Raw genomic sequence first — 18,001 nt, 5'->3', positions numbered from 1 at the left:
GACAGTCCTCCTCCAAACCCTCTGCATTGTCTTCCAAATGGGATGGGATTCCATTCTTATCCATGTAATCATTTCCCAGAGCACTGCTTGCGATGGCTGCTCTTCCTGCTCACACCATTATTCCTGGAGTCCCCCAAAGAACTAAACGTAACTTTCTCCTATTTTGTATCAGTCTTTATTCATGAAAAAGTAGTTTAAAAGCTATGGTGAAAGTAATTGTAATTCAGACGCCAGAGGGATTAGAAACACCAACAGGAATTGCTGGAGAAGCTAAGCAAGTCAGTTCTGAGGAAGGGTCACCAGACCCAAAAGGTTAACTCTGATTTCTCTCCACAGATGCTGCCAGACCTGCTGAGTTTCTCCAGAAATTTCTGTTTATGTTTCTAATTTGCAACATCCACAGCTCGTTCGGTTTAGCCTGAAAGGTTTAGAATCTGTAAGGAAGTGGTATCGGACAGGCTGTCTATACAGTATTTGCAAGGAGAAAGTGCAGACTGCAGGTACAGGAGCTCAGTGCCAAACAGTGTGGTGCTGGAAAAGCACAGCGGGTCAGGCAGCATCCAAGGAGCAGGAACGTCGATGTTTCAGGCATAAGCCCTTTATCAGGAATTCCTGATGAAAGGTTTATGCTCGAAACATTGACTCTCCTGCTCCCTGACCTGCTGTGCTTTTCCAGCACCACACTGTTTGGCACTGATGCCTGTATTTATAGTAAATAAAAGATCAGGACCAGAGAGATAATCTTTCAAGACTGAGAAGTGAATGGAAATTGCAGAGGCAATATTTTTCAGCCATGCTTTGTCTCTAGGATGGTGCCATAGGATTGGAGAACTGCAAATATAATACCCTTGTTAAAGGGTGCAAAGATAAGCCCAGCACCACCAGGTCAGTCAGTTTAACTCCAGTGGTCAGGAAATTATAATTCAGGACAAAATTAGTAATCACATTCAGGAATTCTGTGGGGAGTAATTCACCTTCTGTCTCCACCGTCTACAAGGCACAAGTCAGGAATGTGATGGAATACACCCCACTCACCTGGGTGGGTACAGCTCCAATAACTCTCAAGAATCTTACCACCATCCTGAACAAAGCAGCCCACTTAACTGGCACCACATCCACAAACATCCACTCCCTCTAACACTGACGCTAAGTAACCCTAGTAATTGCATTGCAGAAATTCACCAAAGATCTTGAGACAGCACCGTCCAAACCCATGACCACTTCCATCTAGAAGAACAAGGTTAGGAGATACAGCACCCCCTGCAACTTCCCCTCCAAGGCACTCACCATCTAACTTGGAAATATATTGCCATTCCTTCATTGTCACTGGGTTAAAATCCTGGAATTCTCTCCCTAAGGGCATTGGGGGTCAACCTACAGCACATGGACTGCAGTGGTTCAAGAAGGCAGCTCACCCCAACCTTCTCCAGGGCAGTTGGGATGGGTAGTAAATGCTGACCCAGGCAGTGACATCCAGTAGATCATAGCTCTGGCAGAGCTTGTTATTTGAATAATGAGAGATCGGGGTGTCTTCACACATCGAGAATGAGTCTGCAGGAGGAGCAAGTCACTGGATTTCCCCCAAAGCCTGTCCACCATTGACAAGGCACAAGTTAGGAGTGTGATGGAATACTCCCCACTTGCTTGGATGGGTCTGGCTCCAACAACACTCAAGAAACTTACCACCATCCAGAACAAAGAAGCCTTCTTGACTGGCACCAGGTCCACCACTTCCATATTCACTTCCTTAATCACTGGTATAGGCACAGTAGTGTGTACCATCTACAACATGAATTGCAGTGTCTCACTAAGGGTCCACCAGCAGCACGTTCCAATCTGAAACTTCTACTGCCCAAAAAGACAAGGCCAGCAGCTGAATGGAAAGACCACCATTTGCACAATCCCGTCAAGGTGACCACACCCTCTCAGAGCGAGTGGTATTTATGCTGATGACAAGAAAGGAGTGAATAAAATACACAGAGACAGTGTTGAAAGAGATTTTAAAAAGAGAGGCAAAGAAAGGAATTGTTGATAATACAATGACCACGAGGTTTAGGAGCAGAATTAGGTCATGCAGCCCATCGAATCTGCTCCATGATTTGATCATGGCTGATATGTTTCTCAACCCCATTCTCCTGCCTTCTCCCTGTAACCCTTGGTCAAGAACCTCTCTATCTCTTTCTTTAACACTCAAATGAGTTGGCCTTCGCAGCTGTCTCTGGCAATGAGTTCCACATATACACCACCCTCTGACTGAAGAAATTCCTCCTCATCTCAGTTCGAAAAGGTCGTCCCTTCAATCTAACCCTGTGCCCTTGGTTCTTAGTCTCTCCTACTAGTGGAAACATTTTCATGTCCACTATCCAGTCCTCTCAGTATTTTGGAAGTTTCAATCAGATTCCCTCCCATCCTTCTAAACTCTGTCGAGTACAGACCCAGAGTCCTCCATTTCTGGGATCATTCTCCTTTGGTCCTCTGCAACCCCAGCACATCCTTCCTTAGTTATGGGTCCAAAAAGTGCTCATAATATTCCAAATTTTGGTCAGACCCGAGCCTTATACAGCCTCAGCAGTACATCTTTGCTTGTATTCTCGCCCTCTTGAAATGAATGTTCACATTGCATTTGTCTTCCTAGTTGCCAACTGAACCTGCAGGTTAACCTTGAGAATCCTGAGCTGAACTCCCAAGGCCCTTTGTGCTTCAGATTTTTAAAGCCTTCCCCTTTTAGAAAACCTGTGCCTCTATTCTTCCCACCAAAGTGCATAATCTCACACTTTCCCACATTGTATTTAATCTGCCACTACTTTGCCTGCACTCCTAGCCCTTCCAGTTCTCTCTGCAGGTTCCCTGCTTCCTCAGTACCTGTCCCTCTCTCTATCTTTCTGTCATCTGCAAACTTAGCAACAATGCCCTCAATTCCTTCATCCAGATCATTAATAAATAATGTGAATAGTTGTGGTCCCAATATGGACCCCTGTGGAACTCCACTGATGACCCCCTGCAATCTTGAGAAAGACCCCTTTATCCCTATTCTCTGCCTTCTGCCAGTCAGCCAATCCTTTATCCATGACAATACCTTGCCCACAAAACCATGGGCCCTTACCTTATTTAAGATCCTCCTGTGTGGCACCCTATCAAAGGCTGGAGGCGAGAGTGTGGTGCTGGAAAAGCACAGCAGGTCAGGCAGCATCTGAGGAGCAGGAGAATCGACATTTCGGGCATAAGCCCTTCATCAGGAATTTTGGGGGGGCTGACCTGCTGTGCTTTTCCAGCACCACACTCTCGACTCTGATCTCCAGCATCTGCAGTCCTCACTCTGTCCTATCACGTGTATTCGAATGAGCACAGTGTAAAGTTTACAAGTTTAAGGCGCCATCTTAGATACAGATTCTTAGACAAAAAGATAGAAAAAGGAAGTCCGCCATTACAGATTTCACACCGTATTAGGTATACAAGTACAAAATCATAAGAATAAATTAGAAAATGAAGTAACTTTAGAGTAACAGTCCTTCCAAACCAGACCAAGCCAGACCTTCACCTTGACCCTTGGAGTCCACAACGACTTCATCCAAAGCTCAAGGAGGGGAAGTAAGAAGAAAAAGGGAACAAAACATGAAAAGGATCAAATGGAGCGGGTAGGCTCTGGCTGAGGACTCTCACTCTGCTACTATCTTTAAAAAAAAGTGTTATTTCAAAATCGTCATCTTGTTTTCAAATCCCTGTATGGCCTCACCCCTCCCCATCTACCCCTTTAGCCTCAAGCTCTCTGTACTGTTAGTATGGCTTCAGTGTGGCCCAGATTTTAGTACCTCTTCCATTTGGTAGCAGTGCCTTCAGCTGCCTGGGCCTTCAACTCACCTTTCCTTCTCAGACATGGTTTAACACTTACCTCTTGACAAAGGCTTTGGTCATCTAACCTAATAACTCCCGATGTGGCTTTGTTCAGCATTGCATTCGGTCTTAAACTTGTTCGTGTGTAACACTAAAGGCACAATATAACTTGAAAGCATTGTCAAAGAAACATGGGGACACCTGGGCACAGAAATGATTTATGCTTCAATAAATGTTCGGGGGGAAGTCAAAAGGGAGAGTGGAGTGATCAAAGAATCAAAACAACAAACGTAATTTGTTAAAATATTCTTTATTATTAAAATATATTGTATCAAAAACTGTAGTAAAACGTTTTGTTCAGAACAAAAAATAGACCTCTGTTTAATTTCTCTCAATTATGAACAGTATCTTAATGCCTTCATCAATTTAAAAAGTGTATAATTTGCACACAAAATACATAAGTTATCGGGAGGAACTTTTGGCCAAAACAGTCATTCATTACCACCCGACCCACAATATATTTTGATTTGAATTTATTAGAATGATCCAGCATCAAAACTAATCCAATTAATTGTGATTTATCTACAAGAAAATGAGTTTGAGGGTGAGAGGTAGCTCTCTTTGCCATTTTTCATAGTGTAAGCATACTTTTGTCCGACAGGGTTAGTGTTCCAGCTCAGCAGTTCTTGCTGTTGTGAATGAAGTGTGTCTGACTGCTGCTGAAACCCACATTCTGTTTGGACTTGACCATCTCAATGTTCCACTGGCCAACCTCCCCCCTTTTCACCCTCCTTAAACCTCAGCTCATCCTAACCTTGCTACCTGTATTCAACCTCGCACTATGTTCCAATCGCCCCCATTAACCCTCCTGGCTAATGTTAACTGGACCTGGGTTCGAATCTTGCTTTGGCAGATGGTGGAATTTGAATTCAAGTAAATCTGGAATTAAGAGTCCAATAGTGACCATGAAACCGTTACCAATTGTCAGGAAAAACCCATCTGGTTCATTAATGCCCTTCAGGGAAAGAAACTGCCATCCTTACCTGGTTTGGCCTACATGTGACTCCAGACCCACAGCAATGTAGTTGAGACATAACTGCCCTCTGAGCGATTAGGGATGGGCAATAGATGCCGGCCCAGCCAGCAACACCAACATCCCGTGAGAGAATAAATAAAATAAACTTCTCATTCCTCCATGGTCTTGCCTTTTCCTTTCAATGAGATTTCCCCAGCCTCTGAAATCTCTGTGCTCCTTCAGTTCTGGCCTTCTGCACATGCTTAATTTTAGTCAGGTGGTCAGTGTTTAGAACTTGAGCTCTGGCATTCCTTCCTTAAGCCTCTCCATGTCCTTCTCCTCCTCCAGGGTGTTCCTTAAAAATTACACCTTTAACTATCCGACGATCTCCCCCTAACGTTTTCTTAACTGTGTGAAAAACATAAAATCCCTACAGTGTGAAAACAGGCCCTTCGGCCCAACAAGTTCACACTGACCGTCTGAAGGGTAACCCACCCAGACCCATTCCCCTTCATTTACCCCTGACTAATGCACCAAACCTACACATCCCTGAACATTATGGACAATTATAGCATGGCCAATCTGCCCTAACCTGTACATTGTTGGTCTGTGGGAGGAAATCGGAGCACCAGGTAGAAACCCACACAAACACAGGGAGAATGTTAAAACTCCACACAGACGGTTACCCAAGGCTGGAATTGAACCTGGCTCCTTAGCTCTGTAAGGCAGCAGTGCTAACCACTGAGCCACCGTGCCAGAGGCAAGAGTAGGGTCTTTCAACCTGCTCCTCCCTTCAATATGATCATGGATGATTCTCCTATCTCAATGCCATATTCCTACTTTCTTCCAATATTCCTGATGACTTTAAAATCTAAAAATGTATACATGCCCTGTTGAACCAGCAGTCTTGCTATCCCCAACATTAGCCTAGTGAACCTCCACTGCACTTCCTCAATGGCAAATATATTCCCTCTTCGGTAGCCATGACTTGGACGGACAAAGTCAAAAGTCACGCGACACCAAGTTATAGTCCAACAAGTTTATTTGAAATCACAATCTTTCGGAGCCCTGCTTCAAAAGCTTGTGATTTCAAATAAACCTCTCGGACTATAACCTGGTGTCATGTGATTTCTGACTTTCTTAGGTAGCGACACTAAAACCACACATAATAATGTGATCTCACCAAGGTCACAGTATAACTCAGTAAGGCAGTCCTACTTCTGAACTCAAATCCTTTTGTAGTGTGTGTCAGATCAAGTACCTTGGGAATATTTAACAATGTTAAAGGCACAAGAAAAGTTGTTGTAAACAGACTCTTAAATGTCATGCTTCAAGTACTCTGAGGACAGCAGCTGTGCTTTCACATTTGAGGTACAAGTGTGAATCTTGCTCTTTGCAGTTTGAGTGCTGAACTTTTCCAGTCAGTACTATAACGTCACAATGTGACAGGAAAAGGGCAAAGGTCAAGGAGGTGACTGCAACTGCAGAACAACCATCTTACATTAGCTGCTCGAATGCTCAGCGAACTTAAGATCCAATTGGTTTCTGTTTGTAGTATTTAAACAATCTCAAGGCTAAGTAATTTGGATTCAGGTTGTTATTCTACCAATGGGTTGATGCAGATTGACTGATCATGATTCAGAAGCTAGCTAGATTACTTTTGAAGGAATAATGATATGCAAAGCAAGTTTAAAATAGTGAAACATCTTGAGGAAGTTCACAGTCAGAGTTATATTTGCACTGGGTTGGGTGAGGCTGGAATACCCTTCACCTCTCAGATATCTTAAGATGCAAACTCTGGAATTCCATTCATAAACCTCTGCGTTAAATGTACTGGGGATCACCTCCCCTAAGGTCTCCTGCTTTCACTCAGTTCCTGATAACATTCCTGTGAAGGACCTCTCAATGTTTCACTACTTTAAAAGGCGCCATATAAATGCAAGTTACTATTGTAAGAAGTATTACATATGAGTGGCTTATAATGGAATAAAATAGAAGCTATTAAAAAGGAAACGCAAGGATATTGATGGATGCCTTCACTTTCCCTAGACCAGTAAATGTTTCCTTAAAAAGAGAGAGCAGTGCTCTTTTGGGAAATATTTTATCATTCATTCTGAGTCTTGAAGTAACACGACCTTTACCCTTACAGTGAATGTCTGTTGAAGAAAGAAAAAAAATTGACTCTCAGTGGTTCACACAAGCATCTTCTATTCCCAGCAAGCTCACAGCTAACAGCACAGGCTGCTGATCAATATCAGAACTTAGAAATGTTTTTAAAAAAGGCTGTCAGAACATTTACCACCATCTCCCCACCCCCACCACCTCCTCCCCACCCCCACCACCATCTCCCCACCCCCACCACCTCCTCCCCACCCCCACCACCATCTCCCCACCCCCACCACCTCCTCCCCACCCCCACCACCTCCTCCCCACCCCCCACCACCATCTCCCCACCCCCACCACCATCTCCCCACCCCCACCACCTCCTCCCCACCCCCGCCACCTCCTCCCCACCCCCCGCCACCTCCTCCCCACCCCCCGCCACCATCTCCCCACCCCCGCCACCTCCTCCCCACCCCCACCACCATCTCCCCACCCCCACCACCTCCTCCCCACCCCCACCACCTCCTCCCCACCCCCACCACCTCCTCCCCACCCCCCACCACCTCCTCCCCACCCCCACCACCTCCTCCCCACCCCCCACCACCATCTCCCCACCCCCACCACCTCCTCCCCACCCCCACCACCTCCTCCCCACCCCCACCACCTCCTCCCCACCCCCACCACCTCCTCCCCACCCCACCACCTCCTCCCCACCCCCACCACCTCCTCCCCACCCCCACCACCTCCTCCCCACCCCCGCCACCATCTCCCCACCCCCACCACCTCCTCCCCACCCTGGCCACCCCTGCACCTCTGAGGCAGAGGACAGTGGAATTTACACCCTGCCCCAGCAGCCTGAGCCTGTATCTCGGCTGACACTCTGGGTGCAGTACTGAATGAGGGCTGCACCCATAGCTGATATCTTTGAGATGAGACTCAAAGCAAGCCCTGCCTGCTTTCTTAGATAAATGTGGAAGATTGCACAGCACTATTCCAACAGCAGAGGATTTCTCCAATGTTTATCCTTCAGCCTATATCTCTAAAGCTGATTTCCTGTTCATTGCCTCTTAGCTATTTGGGAGAACTTGCTGTGTACACATTGCTTTGTCTCCTACACGGCCAACATCTACATTTCTAAAGGTAACTGATTGGTTTAAAGTACTTTATAGCAAGTGACATGAAAGGTGTATCATTAGTCAATACACATGTTAATATGGTGGGACTGTCAGCTGGGTGCAGATGTGTGGATGGAGGTTAATCTTTAAGGTGGAGTTTGAGACTCCTGCTGTTTGTCCCTATCAAACTTACTTGCTTTTCTATCTCTCACTTGCAGCTTCTTGCACATCTCTATTCCTAATTCCCCCACCACAATCAGCTGCCGATCATTCATCATTCCTGATGAAGGGCTTATGCCCAAAACGTCGACTCTCCTGCTCCTCAGATACTGCCTGACTGGCTGTGCTCTTCCAAGCACCACACTTTTTGACTCTCAATCAGCTGCCTAGCCTAACCTTTGGAATTCCCTTTCTAAATATCTCCACCCCTCTACCCAACCCCTGAAGCTCTTTTAAGTCCCAACTTAAACCTCACTCTTTGACCAAGCTTTTGGTCATCTTTTCACTTATCTTTCCTTCAACAGTATTCATCTGTTAGTCATAACGGTACAGGAGATGCTTGACTATAAATCCAGTTCAAATCCCACCAAGACAGTTTAAAAATGTGGATTTAATCTTTCAGAACTCTCGTCTCTTGCCATTATAAGTGACTGTGAAGTTGTTGTGAAAACCCAACTGGATCATTCCTTTAACAAAGAGAATTGTACTGGATCTCTCTCAACATCACCAAAATAAATTTAATGGTAATTATCTCCTTCGTGGGAGCTTGCTATGCATTAATTGGCTACTATGCTTCCTTCATTGCAGTGGTGACTACATTTCAAACGACTTCATTGGCTGTGAAACACTCTGGGATATGCTGAGATTATAAAAGTTCAGGCCTCTTTTCCGTTATGTGACTCAGTTTCCCACGCCAACTTGTCTAATGTCTGTGCCAGGGATGGAAATCACAGGCCCCTGCTAATGGCTCAGGTTCCTGTTCCCAACCTCAATCTGATCATGACCCAATCACAAAGGTCTCTGCCCTGGTTAATGTTAACTCTCAAACTAAACAGACTTTAGGACTGTTATCCAAGCACTCTCAGTGATTCCAAGAGAAACCATCAATTCTGGAGATTAAGCCAGGGATGGGCAACACAATGGGGGTGCCACATCTAAAGACAAGCAAACTATAAATCCACCACGGTTATCTCCAGAGGGGAACAGCAGGGTAAGAAGTGGGGAGAGTATGTTCCTTTCTATATCTCTCAATTTAAGAATTTTTAATGTAGTTTCTGGATTAATTATTTCCTAGCTCAGTAACAGTTGGGTGCACAGGAATGCTTGAACAGCACAGAATGAGGAAACAAACAAGTTGGCTTTGGTGTAAGGAGTGAAGTAATGAGAATTCCATGAGATTGGGATGGGAGAGGGAAAGGGCTGAGACTTTCCACTTATTATAAAGGAAATGTGTTTATATGAAAAGTTTTGAGGGGAAATATTGATGAAAACTTGGGAGCCCAGTCCGAGATGCCCAGCAACATTTATTCTGGTAATCCAGTGGCACAGCTTGGAGGAACCGACCTGGTCAAGTACCACTCCTTATTTGTTCATGCGATGTAGGCATTGCCCATCCCTAACTGCCCTTGAGGAGGTGGTGCTGAGCTGCATGGCTGTCCCTGAGACATAGATAGACCACCAGAGGTCTGGTTCCAAGTCACGTTAATGTGTGGTTTGGAGGGGAATGTGATCTCATGTACTATCAAAGGAAGCCTGGAGAGTTGCTGCACTTCATCTTCCAGATGTTGCAAGCTGTCGCGAAGGATATAGGGAATCTACAAAAGGTTATAAGATTGGTTAAGTAAATCGGTAAAATTTGTCAGGTGGATTATAATGTATGAAGGTATGAGGTTGCATACTTTGGTAGGGAGAATAGCAAAGCAGAATATCATTTAAATGAAGACAGACTGCATATGCTGTGATACATGTTCTGTTACACGAGTGATGTAAAGTTAGCATGCAGATTCAGCAAGTAATTAGGAAGGCAATGGCCTGTTGCCCTTTTTTTGCAAGGGAATCATTTGCAAAGTCTTGCTATACAACTGTGCGGGACATTGGTGAGACTCCACTTGGATTACTGTTTACAGATCTGGTCTACTGACTTAAGGAGGGATGGACTTGCATTGTCAGCAGATCAAAGAAGGTTCACTCCATTGATTCCTGGGATGAAGGAGTTGTCTTTTGAGAAAAAGTTGAGCAGGTTGCGTCATTATTCATTGGAGCTTAGAAGTTTGAGAGATGTACTTAACGAGATATTTAAGATTTTGCAGGAGCTTGAATGGCTGGAGGCTGAGAAGATGTTTCCCCTCTGGAGGGAATCTAGATCTCCTGGAGGGGGTGGGGGGGGTCTGAATTATATATTGAATCTCATTTAATGTGGCGATAAGGAAAATTTTCTTCTCTGAGAATACCTAGCCTTCAGAACTGTCTTCCCTAGAGAGCACTGGAGGCAGGATTATTGATTACATTCAAGGTCAGGTTGGACTTTTTATCAGCAAGGAAGTTGAGGGTTATTGGAGACGTGCAGGTAAACAGCATTAAAACCACAGTATAGAGCTTCTTGAATGATGAAGCAGGGTCAATGGATCAAATGCATTATTTTTACTAGAGCTTTATGATCTCTGCATTGTGTCACAGTGGTCTGGGGTGCCCATCAGGAGGGGTTGCTTTGCTCCGAATTGTGTTGAACTTTGAGTGCTGTTGGAGAGACACTAAAAGAACAGATTTGCCTTTCACTATTGTCCAAATGCACTTTACAGATAATGAGATGCTTTTGAAATGTGGGGACACCGGTGTATGGAAGTTTAACTGCAACATGAAACAACATTACACCAACACTCTGCAATCCACCTGCAGAGGTGACTGAACTCACTGAATTCGTGAATATTTCAAACTAATTCTTACCTGAAACTCCTTGATATATGTTAGGAAGAAGAAATTAAAGCTGAATGCAACCAGCCACTCACACACTGCACTGGTCACATGATAAGCATAGCCCTAGGAAAGGGAGAGCAACATATTGAAGAAAATGATTTAACTACAGTCTGCAACTGAAACATAATTCAAACAGATCTGAGGGACAGCAGCCAGGAGGTCAAAGCTTGATATGCATTAAGTTTAAAATCACACAGCACCAGGTTATAATCCAATAGGTTTATTTGGAAGCACCGGCTTTCAGAGCACTGTTCCTTCACCGTGAAGACCAATGCTCTGATAGCTAGTACCTCCAAATCAACCCGCTGTTGTGTAATTTCTAACTTTGTCTGTCCCAGCCCAACACCGGTTCCTCAACATCATTGACATGTATTAGTCTACAGCTATTTCCCTTTAGCTCCAACTCAGATCAGAAAATAACAGGCTGGCTGCAAATAAGGAACACAATTTTCAGTCATTGAGGTTAAAGCTGTAGGTGACCCCCACTACAAGTTCTAACTGGGGTGGAGGTGGTGATGGCATAGTAGCAGTATCACTGGACTAGTAACTCAGAGAGCCAGGTTAATGTTCTAGGGGCATGGGTTCAAATCCCACCAGGGCAAATTTGGATTTAAAAATAGTAGCTAGCCCAATGGAATATGTCAATTGTAAAAACCCATCTGAACCCTAAATGCCCCTTACAGAGGATGTCTGGCCTCCATGTGACTCCAGACCCACAGCCCAGGCTCTCCTTTGAACAATGTGTAACAAATGTTGGTCTCACTAGTGACTGCCACTTCTCATGGCCAAGTTTAATAAAAGGATGCTGAAGATTCACTGGTTGGAGGTACTCCTCACCCAAACCACTTCTGGGTATTATCAAAGTGATGTACTGTTATCATTATAACAGGAGGAGGCCATTCAGCCCTCAAAATGGTTCCAACAGTCACTCAGTTAATGGCTCCTCTGTACCTTAAGTGTGTCTGCCCCTCATGGTCATATACCCAACACCAAGTCTACCTTTCAGTTCATAATTGCTATCCAACATGTGCTTCTTTGCAATGTATCAGTTTGATTAACTCAGATTTTTTTCAGGCAAAATATAATTTTAATAGTGTTCCAATAAATTCTTTTCATCAGCAAATACTAAAATGTAAACATTTTCTAAATGGCAAAGGTCAGCACAATTCATGTAGCTTCTCCTTCCTCCCAAATTCCAGTCTCTCTATTTGTTCATCTCCCTCTCGTCCTTTCCCCAGCCAAATCCCAATGCTTCCCAGCTTCCCCTGATCCCACTGCATCCCTCCCCAAGCCCCAATGCTCGTGGTCTCCTGTTGAGGTTTTGTTGTGTACGTCAGAGAGAGAAGGTGAAACATTTTCTGTAACTATTGGCCCTCGTGCAGAGACCAATTTTTTTTTACATTAGATTAGATTAGATTAGATGAGATTACTTACAGTGTGGAAACAGGCCCTTTGGCCCAACAAGTCCACACTGACCCACCGAAACGCAACCCACCCAGACCCGTTCCCCTACATTTACCCCTACACCTAACACTATGGGCAATTTAGCATGGCCAATTCACCTCACCTGCACATTTTTGGATTGTGGGAGGAAAGCGGAGCACCCGGAGGAAACCCACGTAGACACGGGGAGAACGTGCAAACTCCACACAGAGAGTTTTCAGTCAGTCAGTTTCTGGTTTTACAAAATCTTTTTCTCTGAATACAATTTTCAAGTAAGTTGAAGCCCATGTTGGAGTAAACTCTGGCCCATGTGGCCAGGGAAGTGCAGGCTAGGTGGGTTGGCCATGGGAGATTCAGAGTGAAAGGGGGTGGGATGCTGTTCGGAGGGGCAGTATGGACAGGATGGGCAGATTGACCTGCTATTACACTGTCAGGGTTCTGTGCGTATTCCAGGCTCAACAGGCGAATGGAAATGTTTGTGTGCACAAATTGGACCACAACCTGTATAAGCAATTAATGTTTGTGGTTTCTCATTGTGCACAGAATTCTAAATTAGCAGTAACCCATGTTTGAAGCTTGTAAGTAACTTTAGCAGTGTGATTTGTGTACATTCAGCAGTCCATCCCAAACTTTATCCTATTATGACCCTATTTTGGCTTGTCCCCAGAGTGTGGACATTCAGAGAGGTGTGAGAACAGGAGTCTGTTTAAGCTGCAGGATTTTCAAAACAAAAAGCACTGACATTTTCACTGTGTTTTCAAATCAGGAATCTGGCCAGCTAGCCCACACCAACCATTTAAAAATGGCAATTTCTTAAAGGGGCGTCACAGATGTTAGCATTCAGTCAGTACCCACAGGTAGCCATTCCTGCTTCAGAGTTCACAACCTTAAAGTTTTGTCTTGCAACCCCTAAAACCCTTCTGTAGGGGAAAGGAGACTGAGGTAGTAGAATTTTGTAACAAGAAGATGCACAACCCTGATTCAACTACTTACGCTATACACATAGCCCTGACTCAAACAGGATATGTCCAATGTTAATCTCACCCTCCAACTGGTAACATATGTGGGAAGCCAATGTTCCACACATCCAATCTACTCATTGGTTTAATCACAGGCTTGGGGGTGGTGTTGGGTAAAATTAACACTGCCCCTTATTTTTTCAATTTCCTGACAGGCAGAATTCAGTCAATTGCCCTTATTCAGCACATCAGCTGAAACTGAGGGGGCGTCCAAGTGATGAGTCTTAAAGTTGTTCCCAAATAAAAGCAAAATACTGCAGATGTCCAAAATCTGAAACAAACAACAGGGAACCATGCAAAAACTCAGCAGGTCTGCAGAGAGAGAAACAGAGCGAGCGTGTTGAGTCTGAGATACTTTCTTCAGAGAAATTCCAAAAAAAGAGTCACACTGGACTCAAAAGAGAAACTCTCTTCTCAGATGCTGCCAGACCTGCTGAGTTTCTGTTTAAAATTGTGCCATGTGTTTGGCTGCTTTTAATAACTTACCCACCAAGTGGTTACTCAGTATTAGAGCACAGTGCAGCCTGTAATCACTTGTCTGTTTTAAATAGTTTTCCCTCAAAGCTGGATTGTCCCATAGCCATGCAGTTCCAATACAGTTCCCCTTAAGTTACAGTACATACGCCACTGTGTGAACAAACCTGGAGGTACCACACCTTTAAACAAATCACCCATACACTCTAAAAAACATCTGATAGGGTGTGCTGGCTTTGGATTTGTCTGATTCTCAAAATCAGTCGGGTAAAAATTGGAGAGTGACCCTGACAGGTGCGTAATGTGCTCTACTCAGTCACTGTCCATGTACAGTACAACCTTGATTATCTGAACAACACGGGCAGGGAGTATTTTGTTCGGATAATCGAATGTTCGGATAACTGATCTGACAGGCACGGGGAGTAGCCCAAGCATCGGAACCTTGAGGTCTTGTTTGGATAATCCAAAGTTTGGATCGTTGATGTTTGGATAACCGAGGTTATACTGTATAAATGTATAAAGTTCTCACACTGCGCTCCCTCCTCCGGAACTGCGCAGCTACTCACACATTCCCACACGCAGGTCAGCCCCTTTAAGTTACCATGAGACTATGGCTGTCCAAAAATAATTAAAGGGATCAAATACAATGGAAAGGAAGTGAAAAGATGTTTTGGTTGACAAACAGCCATGACGTTACCTTGTCTTCTGGTGTCAAATCCAGAGTTGAATTGTTGCTGAGGAAGTAACAGACAATCACTGGAAAAGGAAGAGGTCAAGGAAAATCAACACGGTTTCTGTCAAGTGTTGAAAGCACGCAACCACGGGTTAGACCCTGCAGTCACACTGTAAAATATGCAATAGTGAAGCCTGATCATTCCTCAATTTCAAAACAGAACCTTCTCCTCAGAAAGCAGAATACAATACTGCAGATGCTGGAAATCTGAAATAAAACAGAAAGTGCGAGAAATACTCAGCAAGTCTGGCAGCATCTGGAGAGAAAGGAACAGGGTTTACCTTCCTGGTATGTGACCTTACGCCAGAGCTGAAAACTGTTAGAAATGTCATAGGTCTTGAACAAGGGCTGGAAGGGACACTGACAAAAAGTGTGTAATAAAACAGGAGACAGGAAAACTGAATAACAGAAAGGTTGGTCCTCCAAGGCCAAAGAGAATGGTGATGGTACAAGCGAAGATGTGTCTACACCAGATGAACTGCTCACAGGAAGGAAAAAAACACAAAAGTTCTAAAGAAATGGAAACAAAATGGAGGTGGAGTTCATTGTCGGAAATTGCTAAAGTTTTATTGTTGTGTTGAAAGATGAGCTCTTGTACCTCAAGTGTTTCATTGGAACAGTGTTGTAGGCTGAGGAGAGTGATGTCAGTGCCACAGCACTTTGGAGAATTAAAATGACAGGTCAACAGAAGTTTGGGATCATGCTTGCAGACTGAATGGAGCTGTTCAGCAGTGGACACCCAACTTGTGTTTGTCTCTCCAATGTCGAGGATACCGCGTTGTAGGCAGTGAACAATGCAGACTGGATTGAAAGGAAGATGCCAGGACAGAGTGTATTGCACAGCGAGGAGAGAGAAGGTGGAAGGGCAGGAATTACGTCTCCTGTGTGCTCGTGGAAAGGTGCCCTGGGAAGGGTTGGGGTACTAGGGTTAACTGAGGAGCGGACCAAGTTATGGGAATGGTCGCTTAGAATGCTGAAAGGGGAGGGGACGATGGATTTGGTGATGCCTCAAGTTGGAGCTCGTGAACAATGATCAGTTGAACAGAGAGGCCGGTGGGTGGGAAGTTGAGGGTAAGCAGAAACTGATCATGATTCTGGGAGGGACAACGAGGTGTAAGGGCAGAAGTTTGGAAAATGTAGTACAATTAGAATTCCTACAGCATGGAAACTGGCCCTTCAGCCCAGCAAGTCCACACTGACCCTCCGAAGAGTAACCCACCCAGATCTGTTTCCCTATTACTCTACATTTACCCCTGACTAATGCATCTAACCTACACATCCCTGAACACTTTGGGCAATCCAGCATGGCCAATCCACCTCACCTGCGCATCTTTGGATTATAGGAGAAAACTAGAGCACCCAGAGGAAACCCACGCAGACACGGGGAGAATGTGCAAACTCCACACAGACAGTCACCCGACACTAGAATCAAACCTGGGACCCTGGTGCTGTGACGCAGCCATGCTAACCACTGAGCCACCTTGCCGTCCCAAGTAGACTTGGAGGAGGCTCTATCAACAATGGCAGAGGGGGGAAGAGGGAAAGGGGAAATAAAGAAGATACCTCAGGTACACTATAGTGCAAGGTTTGACCAAACTGGCTGGACTGGATTCCTTACATGACTCATGTTTCAAACAATTCAAGGGGGCAGCTAGAGGCTCAACAACTCTTTGCTGAGACACTTGTTTGTAGGTTCAGGAGCATCAGTGGGTAAAGACAAGCTCAGATCTAAAAGCAGCCCAGTTCCAGCCTTCGCTAAAGGCTCCCACACTCATTGATTGAGGATGAATCTCCAGCCTATCCCAACAAGGCCTCTGAAGCAGAGGGCTTGGGATCCAGGGTTGGATGCTCCCTACAATGGGAGAAGCACCAATACCAGCCCAAGTGGAGACAGCTGACCAAAGCTTAGCATGTGGGACAGAGCGAGGACTGCACTGCCACAGGAACTGTCTTACAATCTGAGTTCGACACCAAGGCCACATCTGAGTTAGCGTTAGGGTTGGCAGGGGAGGGGAGATTCTGATTGAAATGTTCAACATTCTAACAGGGCTGGATAGACTACATGCATGGAAGATGTTTCCTCAAGGTGGGAATTCGAGAACCGGAGACAGAATCTCAGGATACAGGGTAGGCTATTCAGGACTGAGCTAAGGGAATTTCTTCTATCAACGGATAGTGATCCGGTGGAATTCACTACCACAGAAATGTGTGGAGGGCAAATCACTAAACACATTCAAGAAAGGGAGAGATACATTGCTATATTTGAAAGGGATTGAAGGGTCTAGAGAAAGCAGGCATATGTCATTGAGATAGAGGATTGGCCATGACCATATTGAATGGTGGATCAGGCTTGAAGGGAGTTCTGCTGATAGTTTCGATGTTTAATACAATGTACAATGTCTAATATTTAATCTGTCATGATTCAGTGTCAGCTATTTTGACAGAATTGACAGCAACGTGTCTGCTCACACCCATTACTCAAAACATCCAGTCAGAAGGACATACCTATCATATATCAGCGGTTTAACCCAAAAGCTTCAGCTTACTGACAATGGCTAATATGTGGAAAAAAACACAGATGGTTTGCTGATGTTAAAAAACATTCAGTTGTATGTGTAGAAAGTTCCGATATTTCTGGATGTATGGGACAAAAGGCTTCAAGCCTGAACGACTGCACAGAACTGAAGAAAGCTCTGAGCTGAAGCAGACTTGGCGTGATTGGGATCATTTGCATATTGAGAGCAGAAGGTTGTGGTTCAAAAGCCGTTTTGAGGAGATATTGCGACAAACTCTCCAGCACTGAGCTGAAGGAATGCCACCTTCGCAGCGACACCCACTTTTCAGTTTGGACAGTCAATAAACATGAGTGCAAAAATCCCATGGCACTATTTCTTTAAAAAGTTGTGCAGCTTTACCTGGGCGACTTTGTTCCACAACCAAACTGTACTGGAGATGATGATATGGTTATTGAGGGAGTTTGCAGCATGCATTTGGCTGCTACATTTCCTGCATTAGAACAGGGGCTGCCCCTCAAAGGAAAATCACTCAACTGGCTTCTGGGATGTGCCAAGACTGGGATAAGTACTGGAGAAATGCAAATCCTTCTTTCTTTGAATGAGACATGAAGCTAGATCCGATCTGTCTGTTCAAGTGGACGTGAAGGTTTGAAGAGCAGACATTCCTCCCAGTGCCCCTGGTGAACACTGCTTCTGAAACCAAAACCACTAACAGAAGGAATATTTTGCTGCTCACCCCCTTGCTGCTTCCATTTACCTGTACCTGTTTTTGTTTTTGC

General features: G+C 44.8%; 1 protein-coding gene across 1 annotated transcript in view; it reads right to left on the bottom strand.

The window, feature by feature from the left end:
* Positions 1-4,169: 4,169 nt before the first annotated feature.
* Positions 4,170-18,001, bottom strand: part of dram1 (DNA-damage regulated autophagy modulator 1) — a 33,766-nt gene continuing 19,934 nt past the window's right edge. Inside the window, exons 5-7 of the mRNA XM_072552013.1 lie at positions 14,671-14,729; positions 11,008-11,100; positions 4,170-7,002 (exon numbers count right to left, since the gene is read on the bottom strand). Of these exons, the coding sequence (XP_072408114.1) occupies positions 6,955-7,002; positions 11,008-11,100; positions 14,671-14,729 (200 nt within the window). The 3' untranslated portion in view covers positions 4,170-6,954. The remainder of the gene's footprint in view (positions 7,003-11,007; positions 11,101-14,670; positions 14,730-18,001) is intronic.

Source organism: Chiloscyllium punctatum, chromosome 32 (assembly GCF_047496795.1).
Source record: "Chiloscyllium punctatum isolate Juve2018m chromosome 32, sChiPun1.3, whole genome shotgun sequence".
NCBI classification, from domain to species: Eukaryota; Metazoa; Chordata; class Chondrichthyes; order Orectolobiformes; family Hemiscylliidae; genus Chiloscyllium; species Chiloscyllium punctatum.
Note: the sequence above shows the minus strand (reverse complement) of the source record. Positions and strands in the feature narration are given on the sequence as shown.